General features: G+C 41.3%; 3 protein-coding genes across 9 annotated transcripts in view; 2 read left to right on the forward strand and 1 right to left on the reverse strand.

The window, feature by feature from the left end:
• psmc5 (proteasome 26S subunit, ATPase 5) lies at positions 1-4,574 on the forward strand. Of its 4 annotated transcripts, none has more exons than XM_086303628.1 (12): positions 1-78; positions 1,921-1,995; positions 2,097-2,166; positions 2,257-2,354; positions 2,441-2,497; positions 2,651-2,881; positions 3,114-3,240; positions 3,334-3,524; positions 3,869-3,967; positions 4,045-4,155; positions 4,242-4,328; positions 4,406-4,574. In XM_086303628.1, exons 1-12 carry the CDS (start codon positions 55-57, stop codon positions 4,457-4,459), a joined length of 1,224 nt encoding a protein of 407 aa, XP_086159754.1. In that variant the 5' UTR covers positions 1-54; the 3' UTR covers positions 4,460-4,574. The 4 variants fall into 4 exon arrangements, with proteins under 4 accessions (XP_086159754.1, XP_086159755.1, XP_086159756.1 ...); XM_086303629.1 differs by having other exon boundaries at positions 11-78; positions 1,924-1,995; XM_086303630.1 differs by lacking the exon at positions 1-78 and adding an exon at positions 120-309.
• LOC147323329 (MAGUK p55 subfamily member 3-like) overlaps positions 4,575-23,923 on the reverse strand; it is a 26,687-nt gene continuing 7,338 nt past the window's right edge. Inside the window, exons 2-20 of one of the 4 annotated variants that reach the window (XM_086303623.1) lie at positions 17,218-17,379; positions 16,803-16,921; positions 15,894-15,971; positions 15,718-15,798; positions 15,134-15,271; positions 13,630-13,711; positions 13,130-13,215; positions 12,962-13,036; positions 12,065-12,261; positions 11,896-11,960; positions 11,396-11,413; positions 11,069-11,110; positions 9,284-9,349; positions 8,904-9,062; positions 7,771-7,851; positions 6,915-7,008; positions 6,677-6,785; positions 5,997-6,116; positions 4,575-5,248 (exon numbers count right to left, since the gene is read on the reverse strand). In XM_086303623.1, the coding sequence (XP_086159749.1) occupies positions 5,069-5,248; positions 5,997-6,116; positions 6,677-6,785; positions 6,915-7,008; positions 7,771-7,851; positions 8,904-9,062; positions 9,284-9,349; positions 11,069-11,110; positions 11,396-11,413; positions 11,896-11,960; positions 12,065-12,261; positions 12,962-13,036; positions 13,130-13,215; positions 13,630-13,711; positions 15,134-15,271; positions 15,718-15,798; positions 15,894-15,971; positions 16,803-16,921; positions 17,218-17,254 (1,827 nt within the window). In that variant the 5' untranslated portion in view covers positions 17,255-17,379 and the 3' untranslated portion in view covers positions 4,575-5,068. The remainder of the gene's footprint in view (positions 5,249-5,996; positions 6,117-6,676; positions 6,786-6,914; positions 7,009-7,770; positions 7,852-8,903; positions 9,063-9,283; positions 9,350-11,068; positions 11,111-11,395; positions 11,414-11,895; positions 11,961-12,064; positions 12,262-12,961; positions 13,037-13,129; positions 13,216-13,629; positions 13,712-15,133; positions 15,272-15,717; positions 15,799-15,893; positions 15,972-16,802; positions 16,922-17,217; positions 17,380-23,923) is intronic. The other 3 variants (XM_086303624.1, XM_086303625.1, XM_086303626.1) reach the window with 3 other exon arrangements.
• Positions 22,200-23,753, forward strand: LOC147323330 (uncharacterized). The gene is made up of 3 exons (XM_086304892.1): positions 22,200-22,382; positions 22,525-22,607; positions 23,129-23,753. Exons 1-3 carry the CDS (start codon positions 22,200-22,202, stop codon positions 23,751-23,753), a joined length of 891 nt encoding a protein of 296 aa, XP_086161018.1.

A 23,923-nucleotide genomic window follows, 5' to 3' on the forward strand; every position in this document is an offset into this window, starting at 1 on the left:
ACCGGAAATAGCGCCTGGTCTGCAGTGGCTTTAACCGGATGTAGAAATTTCAAGATGGAGGTGGACGGAATTGATCATGTAGGTGTATTTTTTTTCCTGCCGCTTTGTTGCTTTTATGACTGCCATGCGAAGGAAACGTTTCTGTTTTGCTGTGGGTCTAATAGATTATTCAAAATCGGTTGTTTGAGGGAAGGATGCGGGACTTCAGTGTAAAAACGGAAACGTCACTTCATTGAAAGCAGCGATTGTGCCGGTTTGCTGTCTCATTGTAGCTAACCCAGCTAGCTTCTCACGATGACTGGCAGCGAGGTGCGGACAGTTTATTCTATTCTTAGCTTTTTTGACCACACAGGGGTGCTTATTTCAGCATATTATGAGAGAGATATATCTGAGTTTATTATATGGGAAACGCCAAGCGTTACTTTATTAATATACGTGCACGTCTGTACGTAAGCTAACTGATGTTAGTTTGCTAATGAACTGTAATTGTTGGGAGAAAGTTAGCATCACACACTTTAACGCTTATTGTTACATAGGTTGGTTTTTTTTGTTTGTGTTTTTAATTCCTTGCCTAAAAGATATTTCCTGTGTTGGTGCTACAGGTTAGGCCTAATGGCTAATGTAAACAGTGGTCAATTTCAACCAGTTCAGTCCACCAATTTAATCAATGAAAATTGGACAAATGTGCATTTCTATTCTTCTTCTATAATATTAGATAATGGCAAGCTCGACATACACTATTTACTGATAAATGTTGTGTACTTTGCATTGTCCAACATAAGATCCTCTCATCGGGCATGTACGTTGGACTTTTCGGGACCACAAAAAGCTAATGTAGATGATTTATATGCTGCTGGGTTAATCTAAAATAATGTTCGCGGGAAAATTTTTACAGTTCTTCAGTATTTTTACAGCATAAGTCTGTAGGCTGCTATATAATTGGTATCTTAATCTTTAATTTTAAATGTAGTGGCGTAAATGCTATAGTAAGAAAAAGAGACGTAGTTTGCATCCTTCAGGAGATATCTGCCTAACTAAAACTGTATGCATAGAGGCTGCTTCATATTGAGGGTATACAGAGTACACAGTGACGTCTCTGCATTGCGTTTTGGCTGGAGCCTATTCCAGCTGTCATAGGGCCAGTGGCAGGGTACATCATGGACAGGTCGCCAGTCTTTTGCAGGGCTAATTCATATATACAACTATTCGTGCTCACATTCACACCGTCACCAATTAATCTTACACCACCTTGGACTGGATTCAAACCCAGAACCTTCCTGCTGTGATACAGCAGTGTTAACCACCATACCACACTTGATGGACGACTTTTAAGTTGGAAATGGGGACTAAAGGAAAAGCACTTCTCATCAGTGAGAATTCATTTGACCCAGTTTGCTGTTTTTTTGCTATCAAAATCATCATCACTAACACAAATTGGCAGGCAGCATAGCAATCAACTGGCCAACATACTTTCTTATCTTAAAACAAGAATGAAACAAAATTGATGGCTTATGAACGCAGTCATTGATTAATGCATATTTAACCTCCTAAGACCCGAACTCTTCCACAGCATGCATTTTTAATTTCTTTTTGATATTTGGGCTGATTGGGACCCGATGGATGTAAAAATAAAGAATTACCAGAATTTTTTTTTTTTTACCTAATTTTTGTTTCTAAGAAAAATGAGAGCCACATATGAGGATATTCCTTTAAAATTTCAATAGAACAGTGGCAGTATTATGTCCTCGTAAGTGGATATCAGGCCCTTGTGGAGCAAAATTGACTATTTTGGTCTAAATAACCCAAAATGTGATGTCCACATATGTGGATGCCAGGTCCTAGGAGATTAAATATGCCATATTTAAATGTTCAAGAGCTCACTGTGAAGAAGTTGCACCATGTTGCAATGTGTTTCTTTAGCAGATGGAGATGGGGGAGAGTAAAGGTGGATCAGGTCTGCGGCAGTACTACTTATCTAAGATAGAAGAGTTGCAGGTGAGGAAATGAAAAATCATTTTTGTTTTTGTTGCTTTTTAACGCATGCTCGCCCATCATGCCTGACCTGCTTTTTTTTTTTTTTTTTTTTTACTTCATAGTTGACTGTGAACGAGAAGAGTCAGAATCTCAGACGTCTGCAGGCACAGAGAAATGAGCTCAATGCCAAAGGTATGGTGCTTTATCTTCCTGCCACATTACATGGAATTGTGTCATTCTGATGTACACAGTCAGACATTTCCTTTGTTACTTTGGTCTCAGTGCGTCTCCTTCGTGAGGAGCTGCAGCTACTACAGGAACAGGGATCCTACGTGGGAGAGGTGGTGAGGGTCATGGACAAAAAGAAAGTGCTAGTTAAGGTATGCTGTGTACATTCACCATGCAGCATCCTTCTTTTTGAATCAGTCGTGGACAGTTTAAATTTATGTCTGTTCATCATTTTCAGGTGCATCCAGAGGGAAAGTTTGTGGTGGATGTGGACAAAAACATTGACATCAATGATGTGAGTATTATAAAAGCTGAGTCCATTTGTAATATTTACTGTAAAGTATGATGGAGCTAAACGAGAAAAAAATGCATTTTACTCATTAAAATAAGTACTAGGAATCAGGAAACCTAAACTGTTCTGTTATTATTTCTGTCAAATTGCCACTAGGTGACTCCAAACTGTCGTGTAGCTCTGCGTAATGACAGCTACACCTTGCACAAGATCCTTCCTAACAAGGTGGACCCTCTGGTGTCCCTCATGATGGTGGAGAAGGTGCCGGACTCCACCTATGAAATGATTGGCGGCCTGGATAAGCAGATCAAGGAGATCAAAGAAGTGATTGAGCTGCCCGTCAAACACCCTGAGCTGTTCGAGGCTTTAGGCATTGCCCAGCCCAAGGTGGGTATTTGACAAGAGAGCCGATGGTACGAATTTCAGAAGTTTCTCTTAGGGTTTTATATTTATATCTTTGACACATTTTCTCGTCTTGTTGCCTGCCCATCATTCATTTCAGTCCTAAAACATGAAAAGCAAAGAGAGGGGGGAAAAAGATAATTTGATTAAATTGGTTAACTAAAGCTACACTTGTTGCATCTGTGTAGGTGGTTCAGATTTTCCTTTGTGCTTGCAGGGTGTGCTGCTCTATGGCCCCCCAGGTACAGGGAAGACCCTCCTTGCCAGAGCTGTGGCCCATCACACTGACTGCACCTTCATCAGGGTGTCTGGATCAGAGCTGGTCCAGAAATTTATCGGAGAGGGTGCGTGCCTTTTCTTTCCTGTACACTGGGATCGAATTGATCCCCATGTTTTTAATAACTGGTTTTGGTTGATCTCTCCCTGGCTTTCCGCAGGTGCCCGTATGGTGCGAGAACTCTTTGTCATGGCAAGAGAGCATGCTCCGTCCATCATCTTCATGGATGAGATAGACTCCATCGGCTCATCTCGGCTGGAGGGAGGCTCAGGCGGGGACAGTGAGGTGCAGAGGACGATGCTGGAGCTGCTCAATCAGCTGGATGGCTTCGAGGCAACCAAGAACATCAAGGTACTGCAGAGGATCACTGTGTAGTCTCATATCCTTACTATGAACACTGAGGTGTAGTGTTATGTGCACAGGACAGCCTCTTAATACATGCGTCACTGATGACGTTTCGGCTTGCTGTATAGGTTCTTTATTCATAAATGATATTTTGTGGTACAACTGGTATTTATTTATATACCAGCATCACCTAAAGTTGCTGATGACTACAGAAGACCTTTATAATATTTTGAAACAAGTAATGCTGCATTTGTTAAATAAATGCTCATGAGTGCCAAACATGGGAGTTAAAGTATTAAATAACCCCAATTATTCAAATATACTTAATAGTATGTCGTCCATCTCTGCAGGTCATCATGGCCACTAACCGTATTGACATCTTGGACTCAGCTCTGCTCCGGCCAGGCAGGATTGACAGGAAGATCGAGTTTCCGCCTCCCAATGAAGAGGTAGTTAATCGTTTAGCGTGTTTACTCAAACATGCTGAGTTTTTTGTATCTAAGCACACTTAATTATGCGCCCACAGGCCCGTCTGGATATCCTGAAGATCCACTCCAGGAAGATGAATCTGACTCGCGGCATTAACCTGAGGAAGATTGCAGAGTTGATGCCCGGAGCTTCTGGTGCTGAGGTTAAGGTAAGAATTAACCTGCTAAATGGAAGCTGCGTTAGATGAGGAACTACATCATTAAATTTCCCCTACTGCATTTGTGTATTATATAGGGCGTCTGCACAGAGGCAGGGATGTATGCTCTGAGAGAACGGAGAGTGCACGTCACTCAGGAGGACTTTGAGATGGCGGTGGCAAAGGTCAGTATAACCTAAAGCTAATTTTTGAATGCAGTGTTCACGTCTTGCACTATACTAACACAGTTTTACTTTATCAGGTCATGCAGAAAGACAGTGAGAAGAACATGTCCATCAAGAAGCTTTGGAAGTAAAAGGCCTTGTGTATTCTAGCACACAATGCAACCACATATGTATATTTCCCTTTTGTTTATGGTTTATAATTGTTTCATGAGTGTGATCAGTCAGTAAAATAGTTTCCCCAATAAACAGAGTTGGTCTTGTTTTATTTCTCAAGCAAATGTAGACAAATTCAACCCACTTCACTAAACTCAAACTTTTGTCAAAGCAAAATCAGTCATATGGTCTTCAGATTTCTGCTTTACAGTTAACATATTCAGTATGGCACTTCACATTATAGCTGCTGTTATAATAGGGGGCTTACATAGCTGACCACACTGAGTGCAGATGTTTTTGACAATAAGTTGCTGTAGGAACTTTGTCCTGCATGCTTGTACTACATACCTTTCTCATAAAGCCACTGCACTATCAGGATATACGGTATGTACACCAGCACTGACTACTGTGGTCATTCTATGCTGACCACTCTGCAACAGGCCTGTTGGATGTTCTTTTACAGTGACTCACATACTCATTTGTGGAATGGTTACACGGCAGTAAAACACTGGATCAGTCCAAATGCTCAGCACCTTCAGAGGCACGCCACAGTTCTGTCCTCTTTTTCTATTTGGAAGGTCAGCTGGCTAGCGCCTCACCCAGGACGCAGGCACCCACTGTGGCTCCATCTGTACTTTTTCCAATACAACCTGGAGCTCTGCTAAGGCACTAGCTGGATCTTCCTTTACCAACACGTAGTCGACCCAGTGGCCGTAGCATTCGTCCATTTGCTCTGCCGACTGCTTCATTTCCTGCAAGTCATCGTCCTGAGAGGAAGAGAGACAAGTGTTTAGCTGCTAATACACTCTGCTAGAGAACCACTGAAGTTAAACTAATGACCATATGGAATTTCTCTATTCTTACTCAGTACCCTTCAGAGCTGACATGCAGATATTGTCAAAATGTGACCTTTTGAACGTGGCACGATTTTTGGTACCAGACAAGCTGGGAAACTGCTGATCTACTGAAACCATCTCTCAGAATTTGGCATAAACAACATGAAAGCATGGATCCAGCCCATCTTCAGGCTGTTGTTGGTGTGGGGGGGATATTATCTTGGCATCTTTAAATGCCACAGCCCACCTGAGTATTGTTGCTGACCACGTCCATCTGTTAAAGACCACAGTGTCATCATCTTTTGTTGGCTGCTTCCAACAGGATAGCATACCATACTATGACACAGCTCATTCACTTCACTGTATTCAAATGACCTTCACAGACACCAACATATTTGGCTGTGTGTTTGTACAACTAAGTAACTTTAACTTTTTAAGCAGTTTATATTAAACATAAAATACTCACACACTGAGTTTAAATGCATGCCATGTGAAGAAAAGCTTTATTTACAGAGGTTCAATCAGCCTTTTGATATGGTTCCTTTCTCAACAAAACAAACAATGCAAGATTACCTTAACCTGAACTAAGCCTTTTTAAGCTTCATTTATATTCCACCATCAATTAATAAGCCCAGAAAGTGTACTGCACGTCTGGCAGGTTTGATGTGGGATCACTCACCGTGACCGCTACGCTGAGTGAGGAAGAGGAGCCAAACTGCTTTCCCTGACCATCACCGATGCGAGGCCTTACAAAGATGACATATGGTTTGAACTCAGCGGTGCGGAGAGTCTTCAATGCCTGAATGTGATAAGACCAATCAGCCATTTACAAACTCCCATATAAAAATCCCACAGAGCTTTTTCTATGCTGAGAAGATATACTGCACAAACAGAAGACCATATAAAGTCAAATCAATGTCTAAGTATAAAAGACCACAATTATCAGAGAGGATATTCTTTTTGAAGCAAACAGAAACAGCCTGTGAGCCACTAAAAATGTTAAAATAAACACATTTTTGATGATTTATTATTGGTTTTATGTTGGCAGACAGTTGCACAAAATAAGGTGAAAAGTCAGTTTGCCTGATATGCATTTCTATCTCCTGTATAGGCTCCGGAAAGCTTCACAGGTCTGGACGCAGGCAACAGATCAATCCAATTTCATTTGAAAATACCATAATATGAAATGTATTCCAATATTGCACATGTATATGGCACGATGTGGCCAATATGCAACCTGCTGTCTTTACTTCTTTTAAAGAAGAAGGCACTTTTACATTGACACAGAGGAAATTCGATTTAAATGAGAAGTGTATTTGGTTGGCAGTGCCACCTACCATAATTTTTAAAAACACTTACCTCTGGCTGCACATCCACCAGACAGACCTTGTTCTGATCCAAAACTCTGTGAATGGAGTCCAAACTGGTGCCATAGAGATTCTCTTTATACTCGCCGTACTCAATAAACCTGCAGAAACACATCATCACCACTAACAAGTTAATTAAATTAACTAAAATGCTGAAACGCTTCAATTAACCCTTTTGTGTTCTAAAATTTTTTTGCACTTCATCAGAAAACATTGTTCCCAGCACTCACTTGCCATTCTGGATGTCTGCCTCAAAAGCAGCTTTACTGATGAAGTGGTACTCCACTCCTTCTCTCTCATGACTCTTCCTGGCTCGAGTGGTGTCTTCAGGGCGCCGTTGGTCAGCAGAAAGCGCAAGTTGGAAAATAAGACACAAGATACTGGATGCTTGTATGTTTCTGGATATCTCATTAAGCTCGATACTGATTACATTAAAAAGCAGTGCGTTTACTGTAAAATCAACTTGCAAAGAGATACTTGTCTCAGTCGGTACCAATCCTATTTTTTATGTTTTGCCAGTGAGTTATTAAAAGGTGAACATCTTTCCAACTACACCAAAGTCTGCAACTCCCTGTCACAGACATCAACAAGCTCCATGTATGACTCGTTTATTTTGGCGTGTTTTAAAGTCTCTCGTACTGAATCGTCACAGTAGTTAAACTGGGGAAAACAGCAGCTATGATGGTGACGTTAAATGATTCACCGTCTCACAGTCTGCCTGTGCAGAGATTAGATGCACACACCTCCCTTGAATTAGGCAGTGGGTTGCTAGGTTGGTGCGACAGACGGGTTTGGAAGCATTGAAGGAACAGCTGTTGTGAAATGGCGTCATAACTAACAAAACTGAATTGGAATGGTATGTGGTGTGTGGATTGTTTGTTTAATAATCTGGAAACTCGTGTAATATTTTGAGGGTCACGCAAATTATGGGAGTTTCCTGAGAGAAATGTAAAGGTTGAGTGCGTTTGCAGGTACGAAGTGCCAAAGAACAAAGTGCCTTATACTCACTCGAAAGCTCTTTTACTTCACTCTTATGAATTCAGTGCAAACACTTACAGTCAATTAGAAAAGATAAACAACACTTACGAGGCACAGCCAAACCGTACCGCCGCAGATTCTCAGCAATCACCTTCTGTTTGAGCTCAGCGATCCGTGCTCCAAGTGAACCTATGACCATACAAACAGCATAGCTAGTTTATATAAGATGATCATGAACTTGGAACATGCGTGTATAGATCTGGCCAAAAGTTCACTCATTGTGGGCATGAATAACATGGTAGTTTGGAGTTTTTAATGATTTCTTTGAACTGTTCTTTTTCCAGGATGAAATGATTGTACAGCATACATCTGTAATCTCTTAAAGAAAATCCCAAGAAGTTTGTGCACAAGTTTGAATCTTTTTGGATTTTCTCACAGGGCAAAATTTATACATTGATATACACACTAATATTTGGATTTTTAAATTTGAAAGGCTAAAGTTGATTTAAATTGGCTGGTTTTGAGCGTACTTTCAATGGGGTTAAGGTCGTGTTTTTTTCGACGGCCGGTTCACAATCATATTAGCCTGCTTTATCCATTCCAAAACATCCAGTTGTGCCCAAGTTTCAGTTGTCTAGCTGTTTTTCTGATTCTAATTCGAAGGTAGTCTTCCTCCACGATTCCATACGCTTTGTGTAACGTACCAACATTACAAACAAACAGCCCCAGAGCATGATGCTACCTCCACCAGTGTTCTCAGGTTTGAAAACCTCAGCATTACTTGTCCAAACATACCAACAGTCATTACTGCCATAAAGCTCAATATTGGTCTCATCTAACCATGAAACTCTTGTCCATAAGGCATTTGCTTTATCCATAAAGTCCACAAAGAGTTTGATGAAGTCAATTTTGGAACAGAGGCTTCGTCCTTGGTCGGCGCTCTCAGTTCATAGTGATGTAAAACTCACTCCACTGTGACGCTGCTATTCCAGCAGTTTCCACTTCATGACAGGTTTGACTCCTGGTGGTTCCTGAACATCCTAAAGAATTTTGAGGATGACTTCACCGTGTCAAGTTAAAATACTATTTTAACATTGTAAACACAGATTTGAGTTTATGCACATATAGAACAGTTAAAATCCCAAAAGTACCATGACATTCATAACCCGTGATGCCTGTATCTGAATTTCTCATCACAACTGTAGTTTCATCGCTGTTAAAATTCACTCCAATTGACGAACCTATGAGTGTTATAAGGCGAGGTCTCTCTCCAGGACGTGGAAAATATTGTGCGACTTCCTCGTAAATCAGGAACTCTGTGTGATTGGCGTCAGGAGTGTGCGCTTCACCAGGAGAACCCTGGCGATCTTTCCTGTAGCGGAAACTTCTGCGTAGGCTAGCTGTTAGAGACATGAAGGTAGCCTTAGGGTACATATGCTACTGCACTGATCCACACTTATACAAATCCAATAAATACACCAAAATCCTGCCCATGTATTGCAGATCGCTCTGCCACTTTGATATTAAGAAACAGGTTTGAGGTAGCTGAAAATCGCATGTCAAAACAGTATCACACAAGACACACACAGTGGACAACAACATTAGATATCAGTAAGAGTACCTGAGTAAAAATCCCATGAGAAAGCATGGCCACAGAAGGCAGGGGCTGCCTTACTCTTGGGAGAAACTACAACTTATATTAGACCATTGAGTAAAGCAACTTAAGTTTTATTTTATTATTTCTTTTCAAACAGAATAAAACGATCAGAAGCCATGCATGCTGTGTCTAACTTCTTAAAGCACAGGGTAATCACTGTCAGCATGACGCATGATGACGGGCCATTTGCAGCACATTGAGATGGCATGAGGCGCCACACGAACACTGAGAAGCTCGATGGCTGTAGCACACAGGGCAAAAAGCCTGCCAGTCTAATCATACCCTGACAGGCTATATTTATATTAAAATTTGTTTGTTTTTACAGAGGAAAAAAAAAAAATCTAAGCTCATGGTGGCACTACAGAAACTTGAGTTCCTAAAGTTGTTTACATCCTATCCTAAGCGGAACATGGGGATGTGCAGTAAACCCGATGGCAATCCATCAGGAAGTTGCTGAGGTGTTTCATTTAAAAACCACAAAAAATGGTTATAGTACTGGGTGACCAGGTTTCCCCATTCATGTGTTACTGCTCATCAATCATTTTCTTCTCTGGCTCCAATTTCCAAAAGTCAACACTGCCCAAGTGCAGTTTCACATGTCACTGTATTACCATCAATGCCACACTCAATGAGAAACTCACTTCAGTTATTGGCACAATATGATGGAAAAGACCACGAAAAAACAAAAAACACATAAAAACTGCGTAACTACAACTACAATTACACTACAGTGATATGAGAGACTGAAACACTGAGCTTTTATGCAGTTTCTGGTTACTGTTCAGTTCTGCACAGACAAGAATATGATGTTAAGTACCACAGTACAAGTGAGAATCAGTAGAAATGTTTGCTCAAAAAATGCTGATCCCTGCTGATAATCAAAGAAAAGTTGGGTACTTTTAGTTCATTAGGTGAACTAAAAAGGATCAATTAGAAAAGTGGAATAAACAACTTTAAGACTCCACTATTGGACCATAAAAATGATATTCTTTATGGTGAAACAAAGTTTTTAAATAGGACTCAATGCAATCTGTGAAAAAACTAAATACACCCCATAATTCAGTACATCGACTCTTCTTTTTCAGCCATTCTGCTGTAGTTTTGCTGCTGGACTTAAGTGTCCTGTTGTGTGACCAAATTTGTGCCAAGCTTTCGCTGCTGGACAGACAGCCTCACATTTGACTCTGGAATACACACGGAGGAGTTTATGGTCGACTCAATGACTGCAATGAGTTTGATACATGAACATTTTACACTACCTCTCAGCATTAGTATCCCATATTATCTCATACAAACATACCCTTTTGCCCCATGTTTAGTTTGTTGGAAACTGGTCACCCTAGTTGCCACTACAGGAATGTCTAAATGAAATCACACTACATTAAGGCAGCTGTAGAGATAATTCAGCTCTAGCGGACAGATGGGTGTGGACATGGTTTAGGGGAGGAAGGAAAAAAAAAAGGTCAAAATGGTGTGAACAAACACCCACTGAAGCACAGTCACATCCTGGAAGCCTGGCCAACCTACTGGTGAGAATTTCTTGTGTAGTGGTCACACACGTGGACTGTTTTCTGTTTGACGGTTATCTGGCCTAACCCTCAATAATCAATGAAGCAACCAAAGCAATCCAGTCTCACACAATCTGAGGAATAATATACACACTCGAAAAGAAAAAGCTTAGCACACAGACTGAGCGAAAGATGTGATGTTGCAGTGATTAACATAAACTCACTGATTGTGCTTGCTCACCTATGTCCTTTCCATTCACAGCACTCTTATTGTCACAGTCTTCTGTTGGATGGCAATCGGGAAGAGAAGACAGGGTAAGAGGAGGGAGGAGGTGTTGGGGGTACTTTAACGTGAGAACACAGCAGGTTAGGAGAGGATTTGTGGCAATTAAAGAAACTGTAAAGGCAAAACATGACACAGTGTGGATGGGGAGGAGGAAAGTGACCAAAATTTGTGTTTCAGATGGGTCGATGAGAATTTCATACAGAAATTCAGGCAAGAAAAACATGGAGCCAGTCCAAACTGGGGATGAGAGATGGTTGCTAAAATGAGGGGTTTTCTACGTACCTCTATCGGCCCGTTCATCTGAAGTTAGCAAAGCAAGGAATAATACACAGTATCACTGTAGAGTGTGACATAGACTATTCAGCGACCCCTAGTGTACATTCAGCTCTCTCAAATTCACAATGCAGTCTCATAACTGTCACTGTATCCATGCTTGGAGATCCTCAACCATCTTCTTTCTCTACTGGAAAGACTTTAATTTTTTTTTTAAAATTAAGAATAACTGGATAATCAGATTTTTAAAGGAGAGAAACCATTTTACTACTGCATCTTTTTGTAGATGCAAGAAAAGGACTTGCATCATTTCTTTTAAATTGGATTTAGGAAATTAAAGTGATGGATTATGCATTTCCCCCCCTCAGAGATTAATCTTTGATCCCCTCCTTCTCTTTATAATCTCTCTTTTAGGACCTCCTTGGATAGATTAGACCCACAACAGAAGATGTGTGTTGAGATCTAAGAGTCTAAAACATTTGCGCTTGTATATAGTAAGTAATGCTTACATGTGGGAGCTTTTGGGGAAATGGGAGCAGATACGGAACCCATTTTCATCCTGTATCTCAGTCGCCTGGGAAGAAAAACAAACATTTTCAAAAATGTATTACTGATTTAAAAAAAAAAAAAAAAAAGGCAGCTTTTTAACATCTGATACACAGACTTGATGCAAGCTACCTCTCCTGAAACTGCACTGAAGGGATGAGGGCAGCACGCAGGTTACAGTCGCCCACCCTCTTGGCCTGCCACCAGGTGGGGTCTTCCTGGCTAACAACCTGAAGAACGTCACCCCGTTTAAAGGGGAGTCCTGCCTCTTGGCACGGGGTTGCTTTGTCCTCAAAAGGTGTGTAATCAAATAAAGCTCGGATGTAGACCTTTAAAAAGAAGGAGGAATATTCTGTTAAAAACTTTATCATCTCTGTATTTAACTTTATTCATTATATACAGAAAAGTGTAAGATACTTTGGTGAATACACATATAGCGCTGTGCAAAAGTCTTGAGCCACTTGTCAGTGTGTCTACACCTAACAGACGACTAAGCCAATAACAATTTTAAACTGTATCTTTAGACACTTTGTTACTATCAGCCTGACACAGATCCAAGATCCAGCTGAGATCTGACACAGGCTGAAGCAACAACTGGTCGCTGAAGCCTCATCAGGCTTTTATTCCAAGGAAAGAAAGCTGAAAATGGACTGGAGAAAAAGAAAATCTGTGGCAACAGGTCATATGGAGTAATGAACCCTAATTACATTTTTGATTCCAATCGTTATCAGTTTGCACAAAAGAGACCAGGAGAGATACAACAGTGAGTGGAGGCTCTGTCATGGTTTGGGGTATTTATTTTATTTTTTAAATGAGGGGTGGATCATGACATTTATTTATTTATTTTTTTTTTTCCACAGTTCTGTAATTCTGCAAGTTGCACAATCAAACATTTGCTCATACGCAACACTAAAGGGCAAGGTAAAGAAAAGTAAAGTGGATACATGTGAATAAACCTTGATGAAGGGCTGAGTGGTTGTGACCGTCCATAAGAAAAGCCTGCGTACTCACGCAGCAAGCATTCCTAACCTTGCTTTCTTTCATTTTATCGTCATCTGCAACAGCTGGGATGATTTTCAGTGTGATGGAGCCTTGTGATTGGGACTAAAAAAAACAACAACAACAGAGCACCACAATGATCGGCTGCCAGCTACAAGAATCATAGTATCTGAACTAGTCCGATTCCACATTTATTACCAGTATCTGACTAATTTCATCTGGCCTTTTGTGGGTTATCAGGTTTCCGTTGACCTCTCGAAGCTCATCCCCTACATGCACCAGACCTGGAAACACAAGCACAGCACGCAGGGGGAATACAGCTAAAGAAATGCCCAATTCTTAGAATACAAACCTGAAATGTGAACAAAAGACGATTTTGTGTTGCCAGTATGTCGATAACATTACTATGGCAACATCCAGACGCAAACCTAGTTTATATTCTCAAAATATGCAATCTCGTGGCACTAATCTCATGGATTTGATTTCTGTTACAGTTCACAGGGTTACGCAATGTAATCTACTGACATCTCTCTCAGTATATCAGTAGTGCTAAGAAGGTCCCACTGGGTAGCGTTAGCATCCACGGTAATAGAGATATTATAATACAATAGTGCTGTTCCATTACGCATTTGATTTTCCACATAAAAAATATCTGGCATTTAAAGTTCAGTAGAAATGTTTTGCAAACTCAGTCTCACCACTCCGGTCAGCTGCGCCTCCCCTCATGATTCGGGCCACAATTACAGCTCCTGTTGCTTCATCTCTCCGAATAGTCGCTCCCTGTTTATACAAGCATGCACATTAATAAATAAGATGTATTCATAGCAAATCTCATCCCAAAGTCACTAAGCTGGCCTAATCCTCCGACTGGAGGAAGAGGCTCCCAATTTGCAGCTAGTTGTAATTGGAAAGATCAATAACTGACTGAAGCTAAATGTCAAAATGGTACGTGAATGAAGAGTCTGATACCCCATCATCAATATTGCCTACTTCATGCAATTTAATGACATTTAAATGCTGTAATTACAGGTTTTCTAATTGCTGCATCAAGCAAAAAATTTGCAGCCCACTTTAGCTTCAATCACTGTTTGCTACTCTGGGTTACATTTTTAGCTTTAAGTAAATCATGTGTTAGTTTGACACTTTAGAAAATGTGATGTACTTATTTCCTTTCCTACTGAGAGCTGGATGAAGAGATAAACACTAATCTCATGTCTGTGTACTCACAGCATGAAGGTGCAGTCAGCAGACAGTTAGCTTAGCTTAACAGTCTTAAATCTGGAAACAGCCAAGCTAACAGTTCCTCCCCTATGGACCAAGTGGTCTGTGAGGCTTTGACAAAACTTCTGAAGGTTATATTTTACACTCAGCCAAAGTCTAATCTACAGCTAGCTGCTTGTTGATATAAAAAGTAGGATCGCATTAGCCGTATATATTTTTTCTGTGGATTTCGTAGACACTCATTCATACTTCAGATTTATCCAAGACTGTTCATTGAAGTTCATTAAAGTAAAATTCTTGAGGACAGGATGAGGTTTTCAAGTTGTACAGTGTAACATTCTTGCATTTACGTAGCACTTTGTTCTTCTTACCGACAAATCAAAGTATTAGTAAGTTATACAACTTATATAAGAGACAGCTGTTGGTTTAATACCCCACTACAACAACTTCCTTAAAAATAGTCTGCTTTGATGATTTTTTTTCTGCTATACTGCAGAGCGTCATTTGCAGCACATCGCCCTCTTTTACCAACGTTTGAAAACCTCTGGACGGAGAAGGAGGCAACCAGTTTAAGAGTCAATAAATATCTGAAAATGACCCGGCTCTGTAATGTCTTCTACAGCCTCCTGTACACAGGTTCTAACTTGTGAATGAAGCAGTGGGTGCCGGCAGGTTGGGGTTGATCTTTTCCACATACGAGTATGACTGCTCCTCTTTATCGATGCCCTTAATAAAGTTGTTTCAAACTCCAATTGAACAGGTTCAAATAAAGATGTTGATTTCACCTTCATAGGAAAATCTAATATCAATCATCAGCACATATTTGATACTCAGTAGGAATATTTCTTTGCTTTTTTGTGCGCGTTTCTTATAATCTGATTTACTGAATCTGTTTCATTTCTCTTTTATTTCATTAGCAGTAGTTTTCAAAAAGCAGGTACTAGTTTAATGAAAAGCCAAACTGCACCCTTAGACACTTACCAGTGGCTCCTTGTTCTTCACCAGCCGAACGATCTTCACAGACTCTTCCTCCAGGTCATCGTCCAGATCGTCTGGGAGTGGTGGCAGCACAGGGTCAAATTTTTTTTGAGCCACTGTGTCATGAGCCGATAGCACTGCCTGAATCACAAGCCAAGATTTAGGAGCTTGATCAACAGAGATAAAAGGATCCAGAAAAGAAGGTTACAGCACGTAGGAAACATACCCGATTTCTGGGGAAAAGAAAACTGAGGGAATAAAATGAACGTTCTGATTCCACAGCTATCATCAATTCCCAGAATGCTTCCCAGACAGCCAATAACCTGAGCATAATCACTTGATCAGAGTAATTAGGCAGTCTTGTGTGTGTCTAGGGGATGGGGAAGGGGTGCAGACAGCTCTGACAGTGGTGTTATGTAATAAATGTGGAAGAATCAGAGGTGTGCAGGGCAAAAATACTGTGAAGCAGCATTATTAAAGAGATCAAACCTCAGAAGGAAAGAGAGCAAGGGAGAGGTATGGTCTAGCATTTAACAGCTTCTTTACGCAGGCTGAAAAAGGCTGAGTGTGTGTGTGCGCGTGTACACCTTGAGATGAGGAGTGCTCAAGAGGAGCAACAGTTCTTGCTCATCATCCTCCAGTGGCCCATTCTGAAGCTCTTCTGCTAGCTGGTGATTGAAATCAGAAAATTACTGCTTTAAGTATTTCAAAGTATTCTTCTAGTCACCAGAGAAAATATATATTCACTTCTAATTGCACTTACATCCTCTGCCAAACAGGAGGCACTGTGCAGGACTGGAGTGGGGCTGTGTTTCTCATACTGCTTCAGTTTTTCATGGATCTGGATGTAAAGCAAGAAGCAACAAAACCACAAATGCAGATCATTAATTTTTAATGAAAAACAACAACAACAACAACAAAAAAAACCATCATATATGATGTGTACCGTTTTATAACCAGCCACTATGTTAGGTAAAGTTGTTCAACTGTTTGTTAACACAAATATCCAATCAGCCAATCACATAGCAGCAGCTCAATGCAGACATGTAGACAAGGTCAAGACAACCCGCTCAGGTCCAAACTGAGCATCACATCGAGAAGGAAATGCGATTTAAGTGACTTTGAACAGGGCATGATTGTTTGTGTCAGACAGGCTGGTCTGAGTATTTCTACTGATCTACCGGGATTTTCCCACACAACAATCTCTAGGGTTTACAGGGAATAGTCAGAAAAAGAGAAAATATCCACTGAGAGGCAGTTCACTGGGTGAAAATGACTTGTTGATGTCAGAGGAGAAGAATCAAACTGCTTCAAGCTGACAGGAAGGAAAAAGTAAGTCACGCAACCACTCATTTAATGGTTCGGTTTTTATATAGCTCTCTTTTGACTATACTTGAGCACTCAAAGTGCTTTACACAACATGTCTGATTCACCTATTCACACACTTTCAGAGTTATATTTCTGTGCTTTGTGTCCAACATCCAATTGTAGATGGACGGTTTTGGAACAACTCATGGTTCAGCGGTGACCCATGAGTAGATGTCATCTACACCGTAGCAATTAAACTTAATGTGCATGTTCAGTAATCCAGCATGTGTGAAAAAAAATAAATAAATAAAATGTCTGAATCACAAATACAGTAGTCACTTCTACTCTGATGTATCCACTATACCTTCATGAGGTATCCAATGCTTTTCTCGCTGAAGACATCTTTGAGGAAGACCAGGTCTTCTTTGTGGTTGGCATCAGGGTGAAGCTGAGACGTGAGCAGAGCCAGGATCTCATGCAGCCCTTGAGTATTTAAAAAAAAAAGAAAAAGAAATCATGCTGTATATTTATGACTGAGTCAAAGAACAATTTCTATCTAGAAATGCATCGTACATAATAACCACCTTCATCAACAAAGAGACTGTATGGATTCTCTCTTTAGCTCACCGACGTTTATAATAATATGCTTTTCCATATCACCCCCCTTTCAAATTCCAACAGTTTATCCACATTAATGTAATAATGCTTTATTCCAGCACATAATTTATTCATAACTACATAAAAAGCTTCAGACCATGAACGAGCCTGAGCACATATACCTGTGCTTGCAGATACGATGGGCATGGCTTCAATCATTCAGAGGCGGCAGGAGGCTGCGGAGAGGTTGGAGGGGGAGAGAGGAAACAGTTCTCTCAAATAATTCCCTCTTCTGTTTTGTTTTGTTCCTCACATGAGGCCGAGACAGAATCACAGAGAACAACCTGGGATGAAAACAAAGAACACAACATACGGCCATATCAGTGAGGACGCCTCAGAGCGCCATTAAGAAACCCAGGACTCATTGTGAGATTTGTCTCTGTGCACTGCAACTTCATGTACTATTTCTGCATCCAGCACCTGATATTTGGCAGTCATGTGCATGTGACTAAACGCACTGGTTCTGGATCTTTTACTGTGTTATTATCAGAATGTCATTATTTTTAACTCACTGTAAGATTAAACAAGAGAAAAAAAACAAACAGATATGCTTCTTTTAAAAAACGTCCCTGGCAACAAACGTCTGGTTGATTGTGAAGCTTACAGAGAGGACAGCGAACTCCACGCAGCACATAATTGGTCATTTAAAACCAATACCCAAATCTGAATACATTTTTCAAAGGGCAGTCCTGCTTTGACAGTGATGAATGGACCCATTACTGCACTCAAGTTCCAGTATAATTAATATTTGCTCTCATTACCGAGGCATAAAGCATTAATTTCATTTCAAACTGTGCGACTGCTCATTTGAAGAGAAGCAAGGTCAGATAATGATACCAGGCACTTTTGTCCAATAGGATTCTTTACCTTGTCACCATGACAACACTATAGTATCAGTGACTGATAAGCTTTTTGCAGTTAAACAGAGCTGTTTCACATTGAGTAATGAAAGTCTTTAATAATGTTGCATTCAGGTCTTTTGTATATTAGAATACTTTTGTCACAATCATTCATGTGCAATCATCATACATGGCTTCCCTTCTCACTGCCAGATACATTTTTAACCACACTCCTCATTAACTGCCAATGAACACATGTGGCTGAAGTGGTGCAAGCTTCACCTGCAAAACCAGCTATTTTTGGATAATCCTGATCAAGGTTGCAGACTAAACAGAATACGTGTTTAGATGGAGAGCTTCTACTTTATTTGCAGGGCATTCAGAAAATTGTCCTTGGGCTGAATATCCTGGCTGTCACAGGCCAAGAAAGAACACACTCTGGAGGCTGCCAATCTATCAACCAGCCGCACTCACATTCACATCTACAGCCAGTGTGGAATAATCTAACATGCATGTCTTTGGAATGGGGGATGAAGCTAAAGCACCTCAAGAGAACTCACTCAAACGCTGGCAGAACATGGATGGATTCGAACCCAGGACCCTCTAGTTGTGAGGTGATGGTGCTAACCACGCCACCTGCTGTCCTGGATAAAGTGGAAGAAAATGAATGAAGCCTTATGTTTAAATGTTTAGATTGGTCCTCATTGACTGATTTTGAAGTGTAAGTAAAGAGTTAAGACGAGTTAAGATGTCATTAATGAATCTTGTTTTAGAGAGCCCAGTAGCTTAGATTTGGCCCAATGTTCATCCTCCAACAGGACAGTTACCAACACAGCTGAGAAACTGCAAGCTATGGGCATTCAATTTGAAATAGCATTGCAGATGTGACATTCAAGTGCCAGATCTCAGTTGTAATGCATCCCTCTTTTCTCACATTTATCCAGTTCAGGATTGTGGGGTGCTAGAACCTATCCAGGCTGTCATAGTGCACCCTGGACAGACCAATTTATCACAGGACTCTGTAGGAGAGGATGAACTTTTAAGATATAGGCCCAGAGTTGTTATTTTTTATTGTTTTATTCCGAGAAAAAACTCTAACCAAGTCTGATCAAACTGGCTGTTTGTTTCCAACAAGATGCCCAAGTTAAGTTTGACAGTTACTTCACAGGCCAGGTAAATCATAATGTTCAGTAGGTAATAAAAACAGATTTTTAAGATCAAAATTAATACACAGACATATTGGCAGATGTGTTTTTTCCTCTTTCTGACACACAAAACAAACAGATTTCTCTAAAATTTGTTGTGTTTCATCATTTACTCTGCCCAAGCCTGCTCAGATCAGCTGGTTGTTGCCAATAAGGAGGTTGTATAGTGCCCTCTGGTGGACAAACTATGCAATGGCACAGATGACATGACTGAAGGGTGTTTCTCTTTGCTTTTAAATTACTGGCTGTTATAAATACTGGTAATGAATGACCAGAGAGTGGCCATGCAATCCCTAAAGCAGCTTGCTGTGAGCACATTCTGCCTTTAGCTTGACCGTCAGGGGGATGAATCCTGCTGAGTCAGATGAGGTTACAGACTTGACAGGTAATCCTTTTGAGAGACTTAAAAAAAACAATAGTTCTGCGAAACAACCATTCCTTTTTAGTTTTTCCACTTCATTCATTTTTCAACCTGCATCCTGACCTTTTTGTTTTTGATGTTTTCCAGGAGTTTGCGGCAGAGAGTCAGGGGGGGGAAGTCCAGTCATTAATTCTGACAATGAAAGCAGTTTTCATTACCACTGTCATGTTCTAGTTTTCCTTAAAAGGAAAAATAAAAAATCGATTATTTTAGAAAACCAGCCTTTGATACCCAGAAAACTCTCCCTTAATCTAAAAATCAATCTTGCCTGACTCACATCCAATCACGAACCCTCGCATTCTTGTCACTTAAAAGGGCAAAAACTGTCGATATAAACCTAATGATGGTCAACCACGACCATGCTGGTAAAACCTTTAATACAAGAAGAAAACTGTATGTCTCTTAATACTGGACTATGCCTTTTCCTCTAGAGCTGTTGGCATCTGTTATTTATTTTAATTAACAGTCCCTATATTAGTGCAGCAGGTGGAGCAGCTATTCCCACAGACCAGCTGCTACATACCTGCTCACCCTCATAACTGCTCCTGGAATTGCTGGCTATGTAGGTGGGAGGCTAAATCTCCCCTCTGAGCTTAGCTCACAGCTGTGGGAGAGACTCATAAAATACCAGGTGAGCAGAGCGCACAGTGTGTATGCAGAGTCTTCACAGTCTCATCCTACACACATTCCTTCATTACCGACAGTGCTGAGAGGCCATGCAGCCGATTGTGTTACAATCAACTCATTCCCATCACATAAACGTATATGAGTAAACCAGCATCTCTATGGAGATGAATAAGGATGTTAGTTAAACAAAGGGCTGTCTTTTTTTAAATCTCTGCACATTTTCTTCACAGCTTGAAAGAATCTCTGCCAGCTCTCCACATGTATAAAAGACATTTCTTTGTTGTATAATGCATATTTTCCCATCTACACTGGACTAAAATTTATTCCAGTCATCCAAAGCAGTGTTTAGAAAAATGTCAACCAAGCACGACACAAACTTTCACCTCTCCGCATCACTTTACACCACAGACCGTACAAGAGACAGAGCCCAAACTTCAAAGTCAACCTTTGGATAAGTCTAAATCTAACTCTGGGTTTTCTGTACTACAAAGGTGGTTCACTTCTTACCACGGTAAATCACCATGGTAACTCATGCACTGAACTCAACCTGCCCTGCAGCAGGTTATGTTTCAGATTAGAGATGTGAAATCACTGCCTACTGACCAATCGATTCTCCAGAAACAGCGTGACCATCTTGAGAAGATTCCTGAGACCTCTGTCGGAGGATAGGAGGGAATTTTCCAGTAGTGTCTAAAGTCTTCATGTTATCCTGATGAGCAGGATAGGACAGATTCTTGGATGCAACTTTATTCCTTAACCCCCCCCCCCCCCCCCTCCTGTCACCAGTAAAACAAACAAAAACATTGTATTATTATATAAACATTAATATATGATCCTGCACCTACCTTATCTATAACATTTAATATAACATTAAATGTCTAAATAGATCCAGTTTAGTTTCAGAGCTCTGATGTGCAGCCGTCGTGTTAGAAATCAACAGCAGAACTGCTAAAAACAATTTCACAACAGGATTAATACAGGATCTGAAAAACAGTGCACCTGTTTCTACTTGCTGATCTTCAATTAAATTCACATGTAGACCAAGCCTGTATTTAAATTCTGAGTATATTCTTAAAGAATATACTCATTGCTTGCTCTCAGACTGTTAAACACCAATTAACTTAATAAAATACTCTTATCATCAGATTTCCCTTAATGATTCAGCTGTGATTCTGATACGCCTGTTATTTTCACAGTTAGCCTCTTATCTGGCTTTGCTTGTAGGCTTCAAATAGACTAAAATTCTGTAATACAGCAGGTCTTTTCCAGTCTTGCTGACCAAAGCACTTAAAGGTCGAGCATTCATACAGAGATTTGATTCTAAACTAATGTTCAGTACCTTTTCCTTTCACACACACTGTTTGTCTGGAGCATCTGTGTTGCTTTCAATCTGCGTTATGCGTTTCTTCTTGTGTAAAATCAGCCACTGTGATTGGTTAACTGCTGCCAATGTCTTCCCTTTCACATGAACCTGCTCATAGCTAGAATGAGAAACCCTGCGTTAATTTAGCATGTGGATAAGCAGCTTTGTGTGACCGTTTACATTGGTATAAGTGAATCCAGATAATGGAAAGATACCCTGGCTATGTCGAATGTGCTTTGTGGCATGCGGCCCAGGTCTGAAAAGTAAGCTAATTCAAAGCTCAACTTGCTTTCTTTATGACAGCCAGCAGAACAAAAACTGCCTTTTCTGCTAATAAAGAAGCCTAACGCCACACTTATCTTAATATAAGAAAAAGTAGCATAGTTTCTGTTATTTATTTGCTTTCCTGTTACTTTGATGCAGTATGAATGGAGGAAAAGCTGTACAACTTTAGAAAATACAGTTAAGTCTAAAATTTATGCTCTACTTCACTTCTATTCCACTACTTATTCCAGAAGCTGAAAAACAAGTCGATGACTTTGTGCAACATTAGAAAAACATCATCAGAAGTCTATTGGGCCACATTTAAAACAAAAAGAATTTTTTTTTTAAGGTAGAAGAACACTTCTCCGACTTCAATCCCCAACGTATGTGGAGAGGACTCCAGACCATTACAGACTACAGGACCATCGCACCCTTCCCCACATCCTCTGATGTCTCCTTCCTCAACGAGCTCAACTTTTATGCTTGTTTTGCGCAAGGGAATCCAACAACTGCAACTAAAGCAGAGGGGACTCCGGACCACCAACCACTGACTCTCTCCCTCACCGATGTAGGAGCGGTGCTGAGCAGGATTGATGTCCACAAGGCTGCAGGTCCTGATGGCATCCCCAGGCGTGTTCTCAGAGCGTGTTCTGGGGAGCTTGCAGGAGCGCTGACAGATATATTCAACCTGTCCTTGGTCCACGCTGTAGTACCGGCCTGTTTCAAATCTACCTCCACCTCCGTCCCGATTCCCAAAAACTCCAAACCATCAAGCCTCCATGACTACCACCCAGTAGCCCTCACCCCCATCACTACAAAGTGCTTAAATCGGCTGGTCCTAGCACACTTCAAATCCTGACTCCCCCTCACCCTGGACCCCCACCAATTCGCATACCGTCAAAACAGGAGCACAGGGGATGCAGTCTCCATCGCACTGCACTGTCCTCTCACACCTGGACAATAAAAACACTTACGCCAGGATACCGTTTATAGACTTCAGTTCAGCGTTCAATACAATCCTCCCCTCACAACTCATCAGGAAACTGACAAACCTAGGCATCAGTGGGAACTGATGTGTAAATGGTTACTGGACTTCCTGACCAGCCGGCCCCAACATGTCCAGCTGGATAACCGCTGCTCATCTACCATCACAATTAACACCTTTGTACCACAAGGCTGTGTGATGAGCTCTTTCCTCTACTCCCTCTTCACCCATGACAGCAGACCTGCCGATGGTTCCAACACAATCATTAAGTTTGCAGATGACACCACGGTGATTGGCCTCATCAGTGACAACGATGAGGCCGCCTACAGAGAGGAGGTGGATCGTCTGGCTGAGTGCTGCGACACCAACAACCTGCTGCTCAACACTGAGAAGACCAAGGAGCTCATCGTGGACTACAGGAGGAATGCTGACCCACATCCACCCATCCACATTAAGGGGACGGCTGTGGAGCGTGTGAGCAGCTTCAAGTTCCTGGGAGTCCACATCTCCGAGGATCTCATCTGGACGACCAACTGCTCCAAGCTGGTCAAGAAGGCTCACCAGCGCCTCTTCTTCTTGAGGACTCTGAGGAAGAACCACCTGTCCTCAGACATCCTGGTGAACTTCTACCGCTGCACCATCGAGAGCATTCTGACCAACTGTATAACAGTCTGGTACAGGAACTGCTCTGCCTCGGACCGGAAGGCATTGCAGAGGGTCGTGAAAACCGCCCAGCGCATTGCCGGAGCACCACATCCTGCCATAAATGACATCTACAGGAAGCGGTGTCTGAAAAGAGCTCGGAAAATCATCAAAGACCCCAGTCACCCATCACATGGCCTCTTCAACCTCCTGCCCTCTGGGAGGCGCTACAGGAGCCTCTGGACTAAGACCACCGGGTACCGGAACAGCTTCTTCCCCACAGCTGTCAGACTCCTGAACTCTGCCTCCTGACATCTGACCCACATTAAACTCATGGACTGAACATACACACACCCACAACCACCCATAACTGAACACACACCCACAACCACCCATAACTGAACACACACCCACAACCACCCATAACTGAACACACACCCACAACCACCCATAACTGAACACACACACACACACACACACAC

This window comes from Aulonocara sp. 'chitande type north' Nkhata Bay, linkage group LG8, assembly GCF_057382095.1.
Source record: "Aulonocara sp. 'chitande type north' Nkhata Bay isolate Kocher_YH1m ecotype deep benthic linkage group LG8, A_spYH_male_GT1.1, whole genome shotgun sequence".
Classification (NCBI taxonomy): domain Eukaryota; kingdom Metazoa; phylum Chordata; class Actinopteri; order Cichliformes; family Cichlidae; genus Aulonocara; species Aulonocara sp. 'chitande type north' Nkhata Bay.